At 35.0% G+C, this 21,695-nt stretch overlaps 1 protein-coding gene across 5 annotated transcripts in view; it reads right to left on the reverse strand.

Annotated features, from left to right (window-relative positions):
* The window catches only part of LOC130614038 (kinesin-like protein KIF15), a 111,790-nt gene that overhangs the window by 39,258 nt on the left and 50,837 nt on the right, over nt 1–21,695 (reverse strand). For all 5 annotated transcript variants that reach the window (XM_057435433.1, XM_057435432.1, XM_057435434.1 and 2 more), the window contains exon 13: nt 1,659–1,765. In XM_057435433.1, the coding sequence (XP_057291416.1) occupies nt 1,659–1,765 (107 nt within the window). The remainder of the gene's footprint in view (nt 1–1,658; nt 1,766–21,695) is intronic.

Genomic DNA, 21,695 nt, shown 5'->3' on the forward strand with positions numbered 1-21,695 from the left:
TTTTGAGACTAATCCCTTCACAGTTGGCCACACCTACTTTTTAAGACTTTCGACTATATTTTTAATCTGTTACAACCTTTTTAATATTTTTTTTCCATCATATTGTAGAACAAACCATTGTTAACAAGTACATTGTTAACAAATATACTTTTATAATGTTTTTTTAGAAGGAAATTTGAAAAAAAATGCTTTATACAGAAGAGGTGTAATTTACCATACCGCTACCTTAAGTGAATAATGGCGACTTTTAGGCTTTCCACAGTCTCGTTTTGATAGATTTTTAGGCGAATAGAATTTTAACTGTCACTGCAAACAATGCTCTATAGTGCAACCTTGTCTTTATTTTGAATTTTAATACATTTATATTTTTGCTATCATATTCAGTTTTCACCTAGAGTAAATCTCAAATGCAAAAGTTCGAGTTTTACAAAAAAAGACAAAAAAACTTTTTAACATTGATTTAGCAATTTAGGCAATTCAGTAAGATCATAATAAACTCATTTTCAAATGCAGCTATCGGAGAGAAGGAAGTTATGTTTTAGAGAGTCACTATTTCAGACACCCTTGTTCACAAATTTAAACGTCTTTCACTTTTCTTTGATGTTTGTAATTATCATTTACAAAATAATTTCTAGAATAAGAAGTCTGGCAGTAGGAAAATAAAGCAAGCTTTCAAATATATAAAAAGAAAAGATCAACTTGATGATTTCTCAAAACAATCTTTACAAGGAGGTTGCAACAATAATTCTTTATCAATTTCGAAATAAATAACTCGTTCTAAATGGTATGTCGTCTGAGTTATCTTGAGAAATAAAAGTGTTAAAAGACATTGCAAAAATGTGTGCTTTTGTTGATATTTTTAAACCATGTGGTCAAATTTTTAAAAGACAAGTTTGATTTCTTTATTTTTTATCCCTAGACTAACTTCATAATTTTTCTTAGCTATAGCAATATTTTTATTATAAATTAAAGAATTAACCTAAAACCTACATTTATGTTTTTGTTTTGGTGATTCTTACATATCACGAAAACAACATCGCATAAAATGTTTTATATCTTCACAAGTTTTATCTCCAAAGAGCAGCAATTTTGTGATAGTTGCAGCCATTATCGAACAAAAGCCTACTTGGCTTGCATGTTGATTTGTGACATCATGTGGGCAATGACAGAAAAATCTTTAAAATTGTTGTCTTCTTAAAATGATTTAAAGATATCATGATTCTTATGTCATAAAACACAAAAAGCCTTAACTATTGTGTTTTATCAACATCATTACTTCAAGCACTTTCTTTTAAAATTGAAACATAGCCGTCCCTTTCATTTCGAAGAAGAAATATTTGCACAATGCTTGATGTTGCAAGGGCCTTAATTTATTTGATGGACAGTAGGTCTAAATTAAACAAGCACAGTCTGTTATTAAACAATTTAACTAACAGCCAGCAAACAAATTTCAAGCAAAGTTCTTTTTTTAATGCGATAACCTGTTTTGAGCATTAAGCATGTTTTCAATGACTATTTAAAAGATGTATCTCTTTCTCTTTAACACCTCCATGATCGGATATAAAAATTTACTTAAGGAGAGAAACATTTTATTACACTAAAACAAAATATTTCAGCTATGGTTCCAAAGCAAAAAATTACTTTATTGTATAACGTACCATTTTCTCCTCCTCTGCTTGGTCATGTGCAGCAATCGCGTTAATCATTAATTCTTTCCACTGACTACCATCATGGCTACTACTTTTGCTTTGTGCTGGAGATGTAACTAACAAGAATTTAATTGACAATTCTAGATGGGATGGACATGGAGTTATTTAGATTAAAATTTCAGCTATGGTGAAAATTTCAGCTATGGTGAAAATATCAGATGTGGAAAGACACACAAAGACATTTTCAAATTATAAAAAAAATATTATGTTTATTTTTTCAAAAAATAGATTGCCTGGACTTTAGGTTCTTATAGAGGTATTAATCAAGATATGATACATAGAAAACACAGTCAAGACTTTCAAAATATGTAACATTACTAAAAACTGAACTTATTCTTTAACATAGGTCTCGCGTACAAAAAAGTGGATTTTGAAACATTTCTTGCAGACAATTTGCAAATATCATTTATAGATACCGAAAGATCTATCTATATATTAATACACCTTGTGTGTGTGTGTGTGCGCACGGTGAGGCCAAGGACAAAAAATTACAGGTCACTTTCTTATGGCTCATGCATTGTGTCCCCAAAGCTCAGCGTTACGCTAAAATTTACTAATTTAAAAAAAATTGCTACACTAAGGTTTATTTGTTGTTTACTTTAAGAGCCGTACAGGGTCATGGATAGAATTTAATTTTACCCCCGGTTTACCATGTGCTCGCCATATCTCACGGAAACAAGTTGTTTATCAACTGAAAAAAGAAAACGGAAGCGAAGCGAAGAAGGTTGTCTCTTTTTAAAAGTAATCCTGAAAAAGGTTACTTCAAACAAGGTCTTCCCGCATTGAGCGCGAGTATGCCTCAGACTCTACGAAGGAACACTTGGTTCTCCTTCTTAGTGTTTTGTTATATGTTTTATTTACTCCCTTCGCCTTTGTTTGTTGTATGCAACGTTTTTCTTGTGTTTTGTCTCTTGGGTATAGTGTATTTGTCGTAATTTGTGTGCGTATGTTTCTTGTTCGTTAGTGTGAAGTATCTGTGCCGTGTGTGTGCTATTGTAAAGGTGAAGTATTGGGATTTTTGTGTTTTAGAAAGTATATGTTTTTGTCGTATGTGTTATTTCTTCTTTATATTGTATTGGCCGTTCGGCATCAGGCATTTTGTAGTTAGGTTTAATTTCTGTTATTTATACGTAGTTTGTAACTTAGTTTTTTTGTTTTTGTTTGTAGCATCACAAAAGTGTGAAATAAATGTTATTAAAGCCACTTCGTGTCAGTAAACCCGCCCCTTACTCGCCACTGCTAAGTTGCCGTAACAGTAAAACACAAAACGTAGTAACCTTGTTTACCTTAGTACAGCTTAGTTATGTCTTACACGCAGCCAGATAGACAGGTGAGGTTAAGTAGCCTCACTGAAAGAGGCAGACTGTATGAGCTTGGTGAGAACCAAAGACGTCAAGGACTGTTAGATAACAGAATTCGCACGCACCTCTTAAGAATGGAACTTTCTATAGAAGATAACAGATTTCAAGGGTTGATAAACGAATTTGACGTTGTAGACAAACTGTTTAGTGAATACATGAAGTGTCATGCAAAATGCCAGATATTAATCCAGTCAGGAGTAGATGATGTGGATATTTACAGTACAGCTTCCATTGATAGGAAAGTCACCTTTATCAAGCGTAAAATGGCTGAAGTATTGGACGAGTCAGGTGATTTGTTACATAAGGCCAGTAATGATAAAGAAGCAACGAAGGTAGAGCATACCTCGCACAGACCAGTTAAATCCGGATCCACTAGAATGTCTTCCTCAAAGAGTATTTTAAGTCAAATGGCTAAAGAGAGGGCTAAGTTAGCAGAGCTTCAAGTGGAAGCCGAATTCATGGAAAGACAGCAGAAAATAGAACAACAGTCTAAATCACTGAGTTTGAAGCTAGAGCTGGCTAAAACCGAAGCTAAGATAAAAGCTTATCAGTGCATTGAAGGTGATAAGCAGATCCTCCCAAAATCTCTCTTTGACGAAGTTGATAAATCAAAGTTGGTAGCAGCATACGTCAATGCTCACCATACAGAAGTTCAGGATGAAATTAAAGGCGATACTAGAAAGAAATCTCCTGATAGAGGGGTGAATCGTTATGACCAGTTAGATAACTTGAGATCCCGATTGCTTAACAAAGCAGAAGTAAACTTCGAGTTAACTGATGAGTTTCTGCAGTCAATTCCCACAGACAGAATGACAGATGACCATGAAGTGAGAGGACATATGCCCAAGTTTGAAGGAAAAGTGTCTCATGATTTGACCACCCTTGTAAATCATCTGCAAGCACCATCAGTCGAGATTTATACTTTTAGTGGAAACTGCATCGATTACCCCTACTTCATTACAACATTCAGTGAAGTTGTTGAGACAAGGATACCACATTCTAGAGGTAGATTAACCAGACTATTTAAGTATCTCAAAGACGAGGCTAAGGAACTGGTTGAGTCATGTGTATATCTTCCACCTGATAAAGGATATGAGAAAGCTAGACAACTGCTAGAAAAGAATTATGGGGACCAGTACCGAATTATGAGTGAGTACCGGAAGGAATTAAAGTCTTGGCCAAAACTCAAAGCTTACGATGGAAAGGGATTCCGAAGTTTTACAGTTTTTTTATGAAATACAAGTCAACAATGATGTCCCTCAGGAATTGCAACGTTACGATAGTCCAGAGCTACTTCAAAGGCTTCAGTTGATCTTGCCATCCAACTTAGAAAAGGGATGGAATAGGAAAAGCTATCACATTAGAAAGAAGCAGCAAGTCGAGGCGGGATTTGATAATTTCATAGACTTCATGGAAGAAGAAATGATGCTTTTTAATGATCCAAACTTCTCAAAAAATGCATTGTTTGAGCTAAAAGAGGATTCATCTCATTCCAATCAGAAAAGATTTGTGAAGACATTGCTAACAAGCTCAAAAGGAAAATCAAAACCATGCCCTAAGTGTACCAGACTTCATGATTTGGACGAATGTAAAGAATTTTTGATGATTAAACTTTTTGACAGACAAAAATTCGTTTTTCGGAACAGACTTTGCTTTTCGTGTTACGAACCCACTAGTGACGATCACATTGCTGTAAGTTGTCCAAAAAAACGAAAATGCGATGTGTGCGATGAACCACATCCTACTGGTCTACATGGTTCCCGACATGAAGACAAGCCTCCTGATGGAAAGAAGCCGATAGGTGTTAATTACTCCAAACTAAAAATGGAAGTGATAAGTCTCAATGTGGTTCCTGTAAAGATAACGCATCCTTCGTCATCAGTAGAGATAATCACGAAAGCACTACTAGATAGCTAGCGTGTTAAACTGGAAAGAAAGAAGGTATGTAGTAGTTTTATACTAACCATATAACTTTTTTGTCATGAGTCGCGAAACCACTGTTTCAGGTTGTTCGCAAACTTTTATCGAGTAGCTCACATACTGTCAGTGGTTGTGAATTAGAAAATTTGGAAATATATCTGGAGTTATTGAGAATAATATCTCAATGCAAGCTGATGCGACAGATAAAGTATGCAAATGTTGAAATCCGTTATTACAAATACCCAACTTGCTGGCAGTTAGTAGCACTTGATCACAACAACAACATAAATCGCGATCAAGTGTGTACTTTCATTTCTATTTTTGTCTTCCTGCTCAATTCTCTAAAAAGTTATTAATACCTCCTTTTACTTTTAGGCCAAGCAAAAAACTAAGGAAGGTTAATACGTCCCTCGTTATAAAACTTCTTTTTCGCGCTACTCGAAAAGATTTGTTGCAGAAAAAGTGAAAAAGTACAAATGTTATGAATTTTTACGGAACATCGCTATTGCAACGTATTAACGAGCTTTGGCAAAAATGTAGTCGAGGACAAAATGGCGAGGGAAAGTAGAAAATAAAAGGAATTCTTAGCACCAACAGAACGACCTGAGAGAAGTGAAATTATAGAACGCTCCTTAAAGTATTGGCGAATGTAAATATAGTTATGCATGTACACATTTGTTATAGTTATATGTTTTATAAAAATATTAGAGTTGGATTTCAGGTTAAAAATAGTAGATGTATTGTGTCTATTATTTAGAACAATAGGGAAAAAAGAATGATGACCAGCCTAGAATTTAGTATTCTTGTAAAAAAGCATGTAAGTTGTATGTTGTAGTTCATTTGTAAATATTCCTATTCGCCCTCGGTATTAACTTCGTGCACCTATGTGAAATTCATTTTATTTACGTAATCTCTGTCTTTGTATCTGGTGTAACTACGGTCTAAAGAAGGAAATTCTTCTCTCATTCGCTTGACAACACAGGCTGGAATCACACGTCGCACAGATCTGCCACGACGGTTATGTACCAAAGGAAAAAGCAAGTGTCAAATTATAATTACTATTAATCGTCCCCCAAAGAAGGAAGGCTGATTTTCCCTGTCGTACATTCCCACTAATGCCGTCCAAAGATTTTATTTCGTTAGGACGATAGAAAGAAAACGATTGTGCTCCGTTATGCACCGTTTATTTAAGATAGTAAAAAAAAATATTATTTCTAAAAAAAAAGTCACAATAAGACACTAATCACTAACTGAATTTAATTACCGCCTAATTCCCATAACTCGGTTATATCCATTCCTCTATAGCATTTACACTCCTTACAAGTACTCATTTTGATGCAAACACCACATTTGCAGCAGATACAATTAATTTTGTTCTGTCAGTGACTCACCCGATTCTGTTTCCGGCTTGTCCATATGGTGTGAAGTCTTTGAACAGAGTTGTCTCCCATTGGTTCATATTGAAAACCCAAAAATGTATTTTTATCCATACTCATACTCGTGTTGATATACTTATTAATTTCCTTAAAAATTGGTTTTGCTTCTGCATGCTTTTAGAATTCACTTTATAATACAGGAAAAGGGGGGGGGGGGGGTGGGTTAAGTGAAAAGTCAGCATAATCTTTATTACAATTTTCATTCTGGTCAGTAGCTATCTCGTGATGACGTCACATTGCTGATGTGAGCATTTTTTACCGTTTTCATAATGCCCGCGTGACTAGGGTTTGAAGAGGTAGCTAAACAGCAGTAAATCAATTTCTTTTCCAATGGTACTCCTTTATTCTGTAAATATAGTGAAAAACATTGTTATTTTGTTGAATAACATGTTGTTGTGGATTATTTTAGGGCAACTTATTTTTGCTCAGGAGGTAACCTTTACGTTTCTTACACCAATCTTATACTTCTGCATAATAATTGATCACTATTGTAACGACTATTTGTTAACAGGTTTTTTTCACATCTTCTGTTTATGCTGCACGTGTTCGCTCACATTCGCAATTATCCACAGTTGAGTATGGGTAAAACAAAAACAAACTCTAGAAACAACAATCTTTTCGACTAGTGCTAGCTTGGCGATCGGCAGTAGAAACCTTTTGCTTTATTCTTCTTTTAGCTGGCGAGTCAAATATTTTTGTTTTAGATTTTCTTCTTCTTTTTGATGACATAAAAGCTTTATGACGATAGGACATTTTTATTCGCTTTTAAATTATAAACTGGTTTTGCCATGTTTTTCACAATAAATTATATTTTACAAAAAAGAAAAAGAAAATATCCTTATGGGAAATAGGAGAAAAACTTCAAAAGAATCTTTTAACAACATGCGAAAATCATTTTCCTCTTTGAGTCGGCTATCATTTATAACCTTGAACATAATTGAGTAGTAAAAAATAATACCCAAGATGATTACGTGTGAACAAATATTTGATTTTTATCGCATAACAAAAAAGTAATTTATGAAAAAAAACATTTTTTGGGATAATAAGCTATCTTGAACACATTTTTTTAAAAATATTTTGCACCATTTTAAAGCCCAGATCTTTTTCTATCTAATCACTGAAAAAAAATTTTTTTAAAAAAAAACCACGCCTTCATTTACTCAGAGTGTTTAGCAGGAAATTTCTACCTGTTGATAAAGAAGATATTCCTACGTCAAATAAAGTAGCAAAATAGAGTTATTTAAACGAGATCCACAAGAACCTTCAACAAGATGAAGACGAAACAGATATAGGCATATTGATAGGTGCCAATTGTCCTCAAGCTCTCGAGCCTATTGAGATCATTCCAAGTCAAGGAAATGGACCTTATGCCTTTCGATCAGTGCTAGGATGGTGTGTAACGGGTCCGATAACTTCTAAACAAACAGCTCAAAAAGATGTAATTATGTATCAATTTCTGACGATAACGTGCCAATTCGATTCGTTCTTCAAGATAATGTGAAGGAGCATGGTTTGGCAGAAATGAAGCTTATGATAATTCGTCAAGATTTTAGTAAAAATACATTGGCTTGAGAACCTAAAAAACTTTCATTGCAAGATCGAAAATTTCTAAAGCTGATGGATGAGAACGTAAAATTGGTAGATGGACATTATCAACTTCTGTTGCCATTCAAAGATCCTATGTGTGAAGTTCCAAACAATAAAAGTCAAGCCATTAAACGAGCCCATAGCCTTAAACGAAAGCTTCAACAGAATCAGCGGATGCATGATGACTATTGCACATTTATGAAAACCATCCTCGATAAAGGATTTGGTGGTGTATCCCTTAACTCTCATCTCTTACAAGGTCCTGACTTGGCAAACCAAATCGTTGGAGTTTTGACAAGATGACAACATCGATAAATATGGTGAAGAAGCTTTAACCCTGATAAGAAATTTTTACGTCGACGATATGTTGAAATCTTCATCAAATGCCTTGTCGACTTTACGCCTTATTGAGAAAGTAAAAAAATGTGTGCTGCTGGTGGCTTTCCTTTGACCAAGTTTGTAAGTAGCTTAAGGGAAGTATTAGAAGGTATTCCAACGGAAGAAAGGTCGAAAGATGTCAAAGACCTAAATTTCGATGCTCAAACCCTCCCAATCGAAAGAGCCCTTGGTGTCAGTTGGTGTGTTGAAACAGACTTGTTTTGCTTCTGAATTGTGTTGAAGGACAATCCACTGACCCAAAGAGGTATTCTATCATCAATTAGTTCTGTGTATGACCCTCTTGGATTCGGAGCCCCATTTCTTTTACCATCCAAGAAACTCCTACAACAACTTTGCAGTGAACAAAAGGATTGGGATGATGACATCTCTCAACAACAACGAGCAATATGGGAACAATGGAGGAATTCTTTACCTCTGCTGAAAGACATAAGCAAATTATGTTGCATTGTTCCGGAATGTTTTGGTAAAGTTTGTGATATTTCACTTCACCGTTTCTCTGATGCTCCCACAAGTGAGTATAGGCAAGTATCGTATCTTCAACTAGTCAATGATCAAGGTGAAGTTTATTGTTGTTTTATGATGGGCAAGGCAAGAGTCACACCATTAAAAGCAATTAATGTCCCACGTCTCCAGTTATCTGCAACTAACACATCAACCAAAGTAGCTACGCAGCTTAAAAGGGAGCTCAATATTAATCTATCGTCTGAAGTTCTCTGGACAGATAGCAAAGTTGTGTTAGGCTATATAACAAATCAGTCAAGGAAGTTTTATTTGTTCGTGGTTAATATAGTACAGGTTATTCATGAAGCTTCCAGTGTTGAACAATGGCGTTACGTTCCGTCTTCTCAAAATCCTGTTGACGATGCATCACGTGGTCAAACTTCAACTTTATAAAAAACGACCGTTGGTTATCTGGACCCAAATTCCTACTCCAATCTTCAGTCAAGTGGGATACAGGTGAAACTTTGACAGTTTACAGTGACGACATTGAATTCAAGAAAGTGAAAGTAAATGCAGCTACTTTAAAAAAGGACCTACCAAATGAAGGACTGAAAACTATCTCACAAGATGAAAACGATCCATTCCAGAAGCTTTTCGAAAGGGTTTCCAGTTGGTATCGTCTGAAACGGATCATTGCTACCATTTTCACATAGATATATAAGAAGAAGAAGATTGACGTGAGTGTCCTTGAGAAGGCTGAACTAGCCATTGTCAGGCTCGTTCAAAGAAGAGCATTCAAGACGGAATTGACATGCCTGCTAGCGAACAAAAGGAAACGAAATTTAGGTTCTCTTTCTCGCTTGAGCCCATTCTTGGATGAAGATTCTATCATACGAGTCGGTGGGCGATTCGGAAAATCGTCAAGTCTGGATTGGAGGATAAAGCATCCCATCATTTTGCCAAAAATGCATCCTATTACAGAATTGGTGATACGGTATCACGACAAGAAGGTGCAAGATAGTGGTCGAGATGCAACGTTAAACAAGATACGACAGAGAGGTATCATGATAGTTAATGCAAGTTCACGTGTTGGAAACGAAATCTTCAAGTGTGTTACATGCAGGAAGCTTAGAGGATGATTCGGTGAACAAAGAATGGCAGACTTACCTTCAGAGCGATGTTCGAAAGCTGCACCTTTCACGTATTCAGGAGTGGACATGTACGTCCATTTCTACTTAAACGCGAACTTAAACGCTATGGCGCTTTATTTACCTACTTCTCTAGTCAAGCCATTCATTTGGAAAGTACAAACAGTCTCGAGACAGATTCTTTCATCATGGCCCTCTGCCGATTTATTAATAGACGAGGGGATGTACGTCGATTACGATCTGACAATGGAACGAATTTTGTTGGTGCTTCAGCAGAACTGAAGAAAGCCGTTAAAGAAATGGACCAACAGAAGATTGCTTCAGCAGAAGTGAAGAAAGCCGTTAAAGAAATGGACCAACAGAAGATTGCTGAATTTCTTCTCAGAAACAACACAGATTGGATCGGTTGGGAACACTCCTACTGCAAGCCACATGGGTGGTGTCTGGGAGCGACAAATAAGTTAAACAACCACAGTCATAGTTTGAATGATGAATGCTTTCGAACCATTCTAACAGAAGTGGAAGCAATAGTTAATAGCAGACCTTTGTCTGTAGAAACTATTAATGACAGTGACAGTCTTATTCCCCTTACCCCTAATCTTTTACTGACAATGAAGTCTTGATTGTCATGGCAACACCTGGGGAATTTAACGAAAACGACATGTACAGTAGACAACGATGGAGAAGAGTGCAGCATCTGGTCAATGAGTTTTGGACGCGTTGGCGTACAGAATATCTCCAAACGCTTCAACAAAGACGAAAATGGCAAACTCAAAGACGCAATTTCATAGTTGGCGATATAGTGATAATTAAAGACGACGCTCCTCACAGAAATGACGATGGTCAAGTTAGAAGTGTTTTTGTTCAAACTTCAACACGAAACGCATACGAGCGTCCGGTTTCAAAGATCGTATTGCTTCTAGAATCACGTGAAAAGGAAGTAAAAGGTCGAATTACCGATGAGGAGTCAGAGAAGCAGAATCCGTTATGTATCTGAAATTTATATGATAGTAGTCAATTTTGTTTGTCATGATATTTTTTATATCTTGAGGGGAGCCAGGTGTTCCCGCACTGAGCGCGAGTAGGCCTCAGACTCTACGAAGGAACACTTGGTTCTCCTTCTTAGTTTTTGTTATATGTTTTATGTATTCGCTTCGCCTTTGTTTATTGTATGCAACGTTTTTCTTGTGTTTGTCCCTTCGGTAGAGTGTATTTGTCGTAATTTGTGTGTGTATATTTCTTGTTCGTTAGTGTGAAGTATCTGTGCCATGTGTGTGTGCTATTACAAAGGTGAAGTATTGGGATTTTTGTGTTTTAGTAAGCATATGTTTTTTCGTATGTGTTATTTCTTCTTTATATTGTATTGGCCATTCGGCATCAGGCATTTTGTAGTTAGGTTTAATTTCTGTTATTTTTTACGTAGTTTTTAACTTAGTTTTTTTGTTTTTTTTGTAGTGTTGCGAAAGTGTGGAATAAATGTTAGTAAAGCCACTTCGTGTCAGTAAGTAAGTATGAATGTAATTCGAATCTAAGATGTAAAAAACAAACTGTTGTTGTCAAACGAAGTTGGTGTTGTTAGTTAGAAATATTTTTTAAAAAATAAAAACGTACAATGATATAACATTACAAAGAGAATAGATTGAAAATGTATCAAAAAATTGTATATGCTTAAAATTTATTCTCTTTGGGATACAGTGAAGTTTAGTATTCCAGGAAAACACTGATTGAACTTTTATCAAGAGAACGCTAGCCAGCTACCTACTGAGAAAGCGAAAGAAATGCAGGTGTGTTGTTTAGATTATTTAGTAGAGAAATGAATTTAGGTACGATTTTTTAGCCGTTTTAGCTTTTAGAGCTTAATTTTCCCTTAAATATTAACTTTGTCTTGAGCCGGAAGATATTTTGAGTACTCTTTTTGGAAGAATATATATATAGAATATCACAGAACCAACTGCGCGTCATACACGCAGTTGGTTCGGTTGTAAAAGACATTTTTTAAGTACCGTCGCACGATAGCGAATTTTCTCATTCTTGATTGGCTGATTATTCAGAGACTTTATTGTGCATCTTGTTCGCAGGTTTTTAAAAAGATGTGCACAAATCTCGACCCACCTTGAATTTTCTGACTTTCACAGCATTGCTGCCAGGATGGTAATAAGTTGATTATTAAACGTTTATATTCTACTGCCTGTTATTTGAAGTTCTGCTTATGCCAAGCATAAGCAGAACTTCAAATATGTATTATGTCACATGTCACTGTTGCCGCGAACATGCCTTCTCTTTTATATCTTTTGTCATACTTTGCTAAAAATTCTACTGTTTGGTACTGGCGACATAGAGTTAAATCCAGGTCCTTATGCAATTATGAAATGTATTCAGGCATTATTTCACCAGGGTCACGAAAAGTTTGGAAATACTAGGGAAATACAATGCTCTTGCATATCTCTCTTCAGTATATGCTTTTTAAATCTCAAAGCAGTAAGTCGATGGACATGCAACGACTTGGAATATATATTGGAGCAAGGTGACACGTTGTATAAACAGCAAAATAGTCTGGACTTTCTCTCCGCTGCGGAACTGCCAAAATTTATTACAATACAACATTTAACTATAAGCCTTGATTTCACAGCAGATTTCTTTGGATTTCTTCACAGTGGCTCTAATTCACAAACTGAATTTATTCATAACATACATAGTTGCAATAATTTCACAGGGATATTAATTTTTGTAAGTGGGTACACTTTAGCTGTTATTCCAAACAAACGCCATTACTATTTATTAGACTCTCATAGTCGAGATAAGACAGGTATGCTTTCAGCAACAGGCTCTGCAACTGTATTAAAATTTGCTGATGTTGTGCAACTTACTTTGTAGATTTTTGAAGTTTATTCTAAAAGTTCATCTAGTCAGATCCAGTATGAACTTCAGTTCATAACAGTGGATAATAATGGATATTCTGCAAGTGACAAAAGTAAAATTGTACCAAAGCCCAGATCTAAAAGATAAATTCCAAGGAAAGATACTTCTGATGCTGAAAGCAAAAATTGCTCAACGTATGAAACAAAAAAGTGCATGTATCTCAAAAAATATTGCGAAAGAAAATACTAAAAAGAAAGCGTCATCTGTGTCTTGCAAGAACACTGCCCATGCGATGACTTCACCCCATGGAAAGAAACCTGCATCACCTCACGATTGCATAAAAAGGTTTAGACGAAAAATACGACTTGGCCCTGTCCACATTTGTGTTATATGTAATAGGTGTTTATATCGCAGTTCTGTCAAGGTTTTTCAAGACCACAAAAACAGCCATGTAGACAATCTTAACACAAATGTAGTTAGTTCAGATGGCAAGAAATATATTTGTTTAACATGTTCTTCAAAATTGTCGAAAAATAAAATCCCATATCAAGCAGTGTTCAACAAGTTAGCCATTATTGATATTCCTATTGAGATATCAAGACTAAATAGACTAAAGACTGCCCTGATATCAAGGCGGTTACTTTTCAAAAAGGTTGTCATAATTTCAAAAGGCCAAATGCCTAAACGCAAAGAAGCAATTTGCAATATTCCCAGTTCAGTAAGTGAGACATTTAATTCATTGCCATGTCCGTTGAACACTTCTGGTTTACTCCTCGTATAGTTGAAAAAGAAAAAGATATTTAATGGTCATGTTTATTTTGAATCAGTTTCCCCAGCAAATATTGAACATGCATTGTTATTTTTGAAATTGAATAATAACTTATACAAAGATATTAGCATTAACCTGGACAATGTCCCATTAGAGTTATTAAACCTTGACCATGAAGAGGAAATTGTTATTAATTTAGAAACAGAAGAAGACTCCAGCGATTCCGAATCTGAAAGTCATGTAAATAATTTAAAGCAAGGTGCATCAGAAGTTTTTGTTATGCCGTCTAAAAAGAATAGTGAACTACTTGAATTAGCAGGCGAAGGTAAAACCCCAACAAACATTTTACTAGATAAGTTTTGTGAGGAATTAGCTTTTTCTAATCTGTTACCCAATGGTTGCTTTGGTTACCAAGTTGAAAGACAAGAAAATTATCTTCAAAGTATTTTAATCAACGATTGCTCAACTACAAGCAACATTTTGCTTCAAATTCAGATTATATATTTTTTACCCAGTTTGTTTTACAGCAGCTGAGTTTGTCAAGCCAGATAAATATTGCTTTAAAGAAAACACTCGGTAATGTGACTGCATGAATGTTATCTGCTAGTCGTAGCTCGACGGTTAAGTTGTGATTGCTTCTGATTCTGGGTTTATGTTTATGAATACTATTACGGGAAGTCCAATGTATTGGAAGCGATTCCAATTAGAAGCACTCGCTAAGATAAGACAACTTGAATGCCCCACATTTTTTTTAACTCTTTCAGCTGCCGATCTTCATTGGGACGAGCTTGTTGCTATTATAGCAAAGTTACAAAATAAATCTTTGTCTGAGGATGAAATTCAAAATTTGTCATATATGGAGAGGTGTGACATAATTAACAGCAATCCAGTATTAGTAGCTAGACATATTCAATATAGGGTTGAAAATTTGTTTGCTAAAGTGCTATTAGGCTGTGATACTATTGGAAAGATAACAAATTATGCAGTAAGAGTGGAGTTCCAGTTCCGCGGCGTTGCACATACACATTCCCTTATTTGGACCTTGAATCCACCACAATTGACTAAAGAAACAATATCAGAGTACACAATTTTTATTGAATCTGTAATTAAGTCTCAAATTCCAGCTGCGTGTGAAAATAAAGACTTCATGATTTGGTAAAATCTTACCAGTTGAACAAGCATACCTGCTCTTGCCAAAAATATAGGAATACCAAGTGCCGTTATAACTATGGTCGTTTTTTTACCGAAAAAAACTATTATAGCACAGCCACTAGAAAATGATATTGCTCCTGAAGAGAAAAGCAAGATAATCACACACAGAAATGCTACTCTTTCGAAAGTAAAATTGTTTATTGACGAATACTTAGACCCCAGTAAATCCACCTATATGACTGGTAAAACGAACATTATATTCATATTCAACCAGTATTCAATTATTACAAAGCCGCTTGCTACATGACTGCATATTTCTCAAAGTCAGAAATTGAATCATCACAAGCTCTAAGACAGGCTGCAAAAGAGTGCAATTCAATGAATATAGAAGCAAGAGAGTACATGTATAAGGTTGCTTCAGCGTTTGCTACATCTCGACAGGTGTCTGTACAAGAAGCTGTATACTATAGCTTACCAGAACTATGGCTTCGCAAGTGTTTCCTTAAAGTAATGTACATTAATACTAATATACCCTCGAACGTATACGGATGTGTAACTCACTAGAACAAATTGAAGAACTTGATCCTGATAGCACAGATATATTTAAACGTAATATTGTTGATAGGTATGTAGACCAACCTAATCAAAATTTTAAGAAGGGCTGTTATGCTGTTGTTGACAATATATGTCTTGCAATATTCGCTTCATATTATTATGTTGATTATTGTGTTGACAATAATGACTCACAACCAGAATTACTAACTGATGATGTAAGTGCCATCAACCATCATACCCATGGTTATCATAAGGCATTACCACTTATGAATTCATCTGAAAGATTGAAGTGTCGCCGTGTGCAACAAGTTTTGCGATATTATATACCTAAGAAAGACTTGCATCCAGAAAAGTATGCACACTATTTACTATTTTTATTTTGTCCATTCCGTAAGGAAATTGATCTCCTTTCAGATAACTGTTATTGTGCAAAGCTTCAATTGAAAGGGTGATGGATATTGTAACCTTAAACTGGCTAAACTTTGAACCTCATGCTGAGAAGTTGAACCATTAAGGTTATTTATAACTGGTGGTGCTGGTGTTGGCAAGTCGTATTTGATCAATACTATTTATACATCTCTCTCAAAATGTCTCAGTTTCCACAATAAATCACCTGACAAGATCAAGGTTTCGAAAATTGCTCCAACTGGTATAGCTGCTATCAATATTGATGGAACAACCATTAATACAGCACTTGGAATTCCTTTTCAAGCCATATCTCCGGATATAAATAGACTCGGTGATAAGTTGAGGTGTAAGTTCAGGGAAAAATATTCAGAACTATCTATCATTATTATTGATGAAATATCAATGGTTTCCAATAACCGTCTCTATCATATTCACAAACGTTTGTGTGATATATTTGGTGTAGCACTTGACAAATTATTTGCAGGATTATCAATTATAGTTGTTGGCGATTTGTACCAGCTACCACCTATTCGTCAGTCTACTGTCTTCAGTTCTTTTAAAAATGATTTGCTAAATCTTTGTCATCCTTGGAAACAATTTTCCTTTTGTGAATTGACTGAAAGTATGCATCAACAAGGTGACAATCGTTTTGTGACGTTGCTCAACAATGTTAGAATTGGAAGAATTACTGAAGATGATTTAGTTTTACTTAAAAGTCGACATACTGATTTACATAAACTTCCAATTGACACAGTATTCATTTATGCAGAAAATGCTTTAAAAGATGAATTGAATACTTCGAAACTAAATCAACTACCACATTCACTAATCAAAATTTAAGCTTTAGATAAAAGTCCTGCAGGTGTCTCCCAAAACAAATTAGATAGTATTTCAGACTTGAACCAGATACTGTCAACCTAAAATTATTTACATTAAATTTTCTGATGCTGGTGCCGGGATCAAGACACGAAGAACTGATAAATATGCATATGATAATTCAGTTGTTCCTATCAAAATGATTGAAGGCAGTATACCTCTAAGTAATAGTGCATCTTCCACATCAATCTCGCGATTGCAGTTTCCATTAATGTTAGCCTGGGCACGCACAGTTCAGGAAGTGCAAGGTCTGACAATTCCTAATGCGGTAATATCTTTCGAACTCCAAAGACAATGACAGTTCAGTCATGGTTAAATTTATGTAGGCTTGAGTCGGGTACAAAGAATTGAAAATCTTTACATATCTGGTGAAGTAACTCCAGAAGCCATCACATGTAATTTAAATGTTACCTCAGAATATGATAGATTGAAAGCTACTGTTGTACAAAATCAGATTCTACCTCCTTTCATAACCGTAATAAATATCAGATCATTTGTGAAACATGCAACTGATTTGGCAAATCACTCACTTTTAAGGCAATCTAACATAATATGTTTAACTGAAACTCAATTACCTATTAGCTATGACACACATGATCTTGAAAAGTTGTTTCCGTATCATCAGCTAATCTTCAACAATAACCAAGATAAGTTCAAAAGTATTCTTACTATGATAAACAATAATGTCGCACTGCGTACAGTTCAACATTTTGATGCTATATCTTTTGTTTGTGTTGAATATTGTTTGGACAAAATAGCAATACTAATCGTATACAGAAGCCATAGAACTTCCATGAATCAATTTACTGAATTACTCTCCTATTTGATTCAGTCCAAGTCACCCCATATCATTTTTAGTGACTTTAACATTAATTATTTAGACATTCCCATGGGTACACTCAACTTGCACAGGAACCAACTCATATATCAGGTGGCATCATTGACCATGCATATGTATTGAACAATCATTTTGATAATCCCATTTCCAATGTTGTATCATTGTACTATTCTGACCATGATTCTGTCATATTATCTCTGCACTAAATTTTATCAATATTTTGTATGCTATACTGTGTTACATTTTGTGGCACCCGCTTGACTTGCTATACTTTCCTGACATTCTCATGATTTTACTCAAACATTCAGTCTGACCTCATGTTTTTTGTATTTTCTTTTTGTATATATTTGGTATAACAGCTATTCTGACTTTAGACTCTCTCAAAAAACAAACGATGGAGTTCAAATAAAGAAACAAGTAGTTATGTCATCAAAAAGTAAGATATTGCACCATACGTTTTGTTAACTTTCTAAATGACTGCCTACTTTTTAAATATTGAAATTGAATATTTTTAATTTCTGAATTTGTAAATGAATAAATCTCTTTTTAGAACAACTACCATCAACTCCAGAAAAAAGAAATTTAGAAGCAGGTAAAATTTTTTTTTTGAACTCAACTTATTTAAGCAAATTTGTATTCATGAATTTAATCTACTCGATCCAACATCGATTTCACAGATTTTAGCCATAAACGGGAATATCTGTGTAGTTTATGTTGCTATATGTTACTTGGTGACAGCCAATACAATTAAATTCAAACTTTTATTCTACATGCAGAGATCTCACTAGTTCGAAATATCGATCCATTAATAGAAACATTGCCCCTAAACGTAAATTCCTTCTCTTTAGAAGTGTCTACTGTCAGTGGTTACATCACTGGGCTATCACCCATCAAAACCTCTCAGAACAAGAGAAAGTATTTTGATTTCACTTTTCACGCAGAAGAAGATGTTCGCCGGGTTGTATGTTTCAGTCCAGAAAAACGTGAACTGTTAAAAACCTTTCAAGAAAATTCATTTGTGTGTGTGATGAAAAAAAACAAGTTTTCAAATGAAGATATTCTTGTAACAGACTATTCATCTGTCAGAAAAGCTGAACTAAAGTTTGACAAAACAAGTCTGGAATATACCTTTAAATCCATTAGTGATATTCTTAACGAATCCGCTCTCTATGAAAGAGTTCATTTGAAAGGAGTTGTTGCAAACATGTCCGAAATAGAAAGTGCTACTCATTATGATAAAAATTTGAAATATGTGATGTATGAACACTGGATCTATCCATGTTACGTTTTACGGAGATTTAACCAATGAAGTGGAGGAGGATATGTGCTATGAAATAACAAATGTAATGGTTCATAAGTTCAAATCACGACGATTCTTAAAGACAACTGAACAACAGATAACAGTTTGCGAAAACGAAGACATTGATATCAGTGTTAAGTTTGTTGTCAATGATGTACAGAAAGAAATATTAGGAAAAGTGTCCTCTATCGATATGAAGTTGTTTAACGCAAAATTATTATGCACTAATTGTAACGGTGCAGTGTCTTCTACTGATACTGAAGACATAATTGAATGTACTAAGTGTGACCATGTCATGTTGTCAGGAGAATGTGTATCTACTCGGAAGTTGTCATTTTCATTTAAAGACAATGCAACAAAAGAGAAATTCCCATGTAACACTAAATTTGAAATCGTTGAAAAGTTTTACAATGTGCCTTCCTCAAAAAAATTGAAACTTGTGAAGGCGATGTAAAGCACTCGTGTGAAAATAAAGTATGATGTTGATGAAGAAAGAGTTGTTTCCATTCATCAACCCAATGAGAAGAAAAAAATTGACGAAAAACTTCTGTCGATGTCGACTTAAACAACAAAGAGAATATTGATGTTGAAATGGACAAAAATGATGAGTGAACTAACATCCAACCTAAAAGGAATTCATATCTTGATTCTGTTAACATTTTTTAAATTTTTTTATATAGATATAATACAGGTGTATATCTTTCTACGTTGTTGTGACATGCTGTTATAATTTATATTACAAAGATGATACTTTATGACTATATTTTCTTGGACTTGTACCACGCTGTGTCAGATACTTTAATAGTATCAAGAGTTTTGTTTTTACTGTGTAGTGTTTTGATAATGACTGCTTCTTTTGTTCATATTTTTTTGCTTAACGAAAACAGTGTATCCGTCTCTGCATAACTCGTGTGTTAAACATTCATAGATGCCATAATTTTGTAATGGCACCTTTCTATTTTGAAATTTGAAGCTGACACTTTATATTAGGTTTTTATAGTTATATTTGAAGTGTAACTATTTTCCACGAAAAAAAAAACTGTTACTCACAGTGGTAATATGTGTATTTAAATACTTCACCTGCCAATTTTTCGTGTTAGTAATTTTTGCCCAAGAAAAATTTGCAAAGCAAATTATGGTAATTTTTGGTATAATTTTACCAAGTTCGACTCTCTTGGCAGCCGTTCGACGTTGGACCAATCAGATTGCTAGGAAATGTAAACAACGTAATCCCTTCCCCCCAATCACATTCCCACATGATATTTGTTGAATGATTGAACGCAGCCATATTTTTTAAACTCTGTTTTTCTTTTGTGTGCGCCAAAAGACTTGGGTAGAATTGACGATGTAGGCGCGCATGTACAAAGTTTCTGCGCTTGCATACGCGCGGCAAGTGGAGGTCGGCCCTTACTTGCATTTAAAGCGCTATTCCTTCAATCGAATTTTGCGGTAGGTTCCACAGTTCCTTAGCCGCCTGGCTTTCTTGTTTTATACGTAATGAGTACTACTCAATGAATCTTCCTTCAAAATCCTGTTCAGAAAATGCTGTTAAAAAGATAAGAGAAGCCAGGCATATATTTTAAATTGTTCTGGTTTTTAGTGAAATCTGCGAAATTTAGGTCTTGTAAGTAAAAAATTAAACTTTTTCTTTTTATTTCAGTGTAATCTAAAAACATGAACAGGTGACTCCAATGCTTGCTGGTCCAATAACTTTGGATTTATTTTATCGTGGACAATGCTTGCAAAAGTTCAATTTTTAACGTTTGTTTCCCTTTCAGAATAAATTATCAATAGAATTATGAGGGAAAGTTCAGTTGTTTACTTTGTAACGGACCAGTATCTTCAAGTCTATGAATTTTTTTTCTTTCGAAAGTCAGAAGAGGATGTCTTCAGGAAGTTTAGGCTTTCAAATGGAAAGAAGAGAGCAATGTAGAACAAAACAATAGGCCAAGTACTTGCAAAGTCCAGATAAAAAAGGCAAACTTGTGAGCTTTTTGCTTAATGATTGGTCAGATGGTAGAAGATATTCTAAAGTGTTAATGGAAAAAACGGTATATGTCAATGGCGGCTTGAAATTCTTTAACCTATACACCAGTAAAAAAAAGGTTACACCACATCATGCTTGAACGATATTTAATGGCTATTTATTAACTTTCCCTTACACTGATAACAATTTACAATACACTTTAATAATCTCTATACTATTTTAAGGTTGTATGCGAAAATGATGTTTCTCCCAGAAATAACCAAGAAGAAGCAGATACAAAGTCTTTTTTTGTTCTCAACACGCTGTAACACGCCACAATATAACAACCGTGACATAGCTGTGTACTTATTGTATTTCCAACATAAAATAGGCATCGCGTTCTTCATCAAGACTGGTGTAAAAGAATGGACACATATCACTTGCGCACGTGTCTGATATTGCGTCGCAACTAGGCAAAGATTGTTCTACGGCTCTTCCCCCCCCCTCCACAAGCTTTTCTCGAAAAGACTATACGACTGTGTTTTGTGGTGTTGGGAAGACCAATCCATGCAAGATACTGGGTCAATCCGAAGAATTTCAAACAACTTTTGGAAAATTTGGAAATTCAGCGGTATTTGATGCAACCGTTTTTTGAATCAGTGATAAAGTTTGTATCCAAACTGTATTGGTTCAAGATGACAAACGTAAACAAAGCGAGATTCTTTAAGTTTACTGCATCTAAGTTAACACCACTTCCCCAAGAGCTACCTCTAACGCAAGACACCTTGCCGTTTCATTGTAAACATGTTTCATACTTTACTTTAATGGCTAAAACAACATTAGATGGAAACTTTATGATGCCATAACTAGATGGCCATGGATTGATGAGCAACTATCGATTGAATGGGATGGTGTTGCCACTTAGCCCTGATGAAGTTCTATAGGCAAGTGTGAGAAAAGCACGTCCAAAA

This window comes from Hydractinia symbiolongicarpus, chromosome 11, assembly GCF_029227915.1.
Source record: "Hydractinia symbiolongicarpus strain clone_291-10 chromosome 11, HSymV2.1, whole genome shotgun sequence".
In the NCBI taxonomy this organism is placed as follows: Eukaryota; Metazoa; Cnidaria; class Hydrozoa; order Anthoathecata; family Hydractiniidae; genus Hydractinia; species Hydractinia symbiolongicarpus.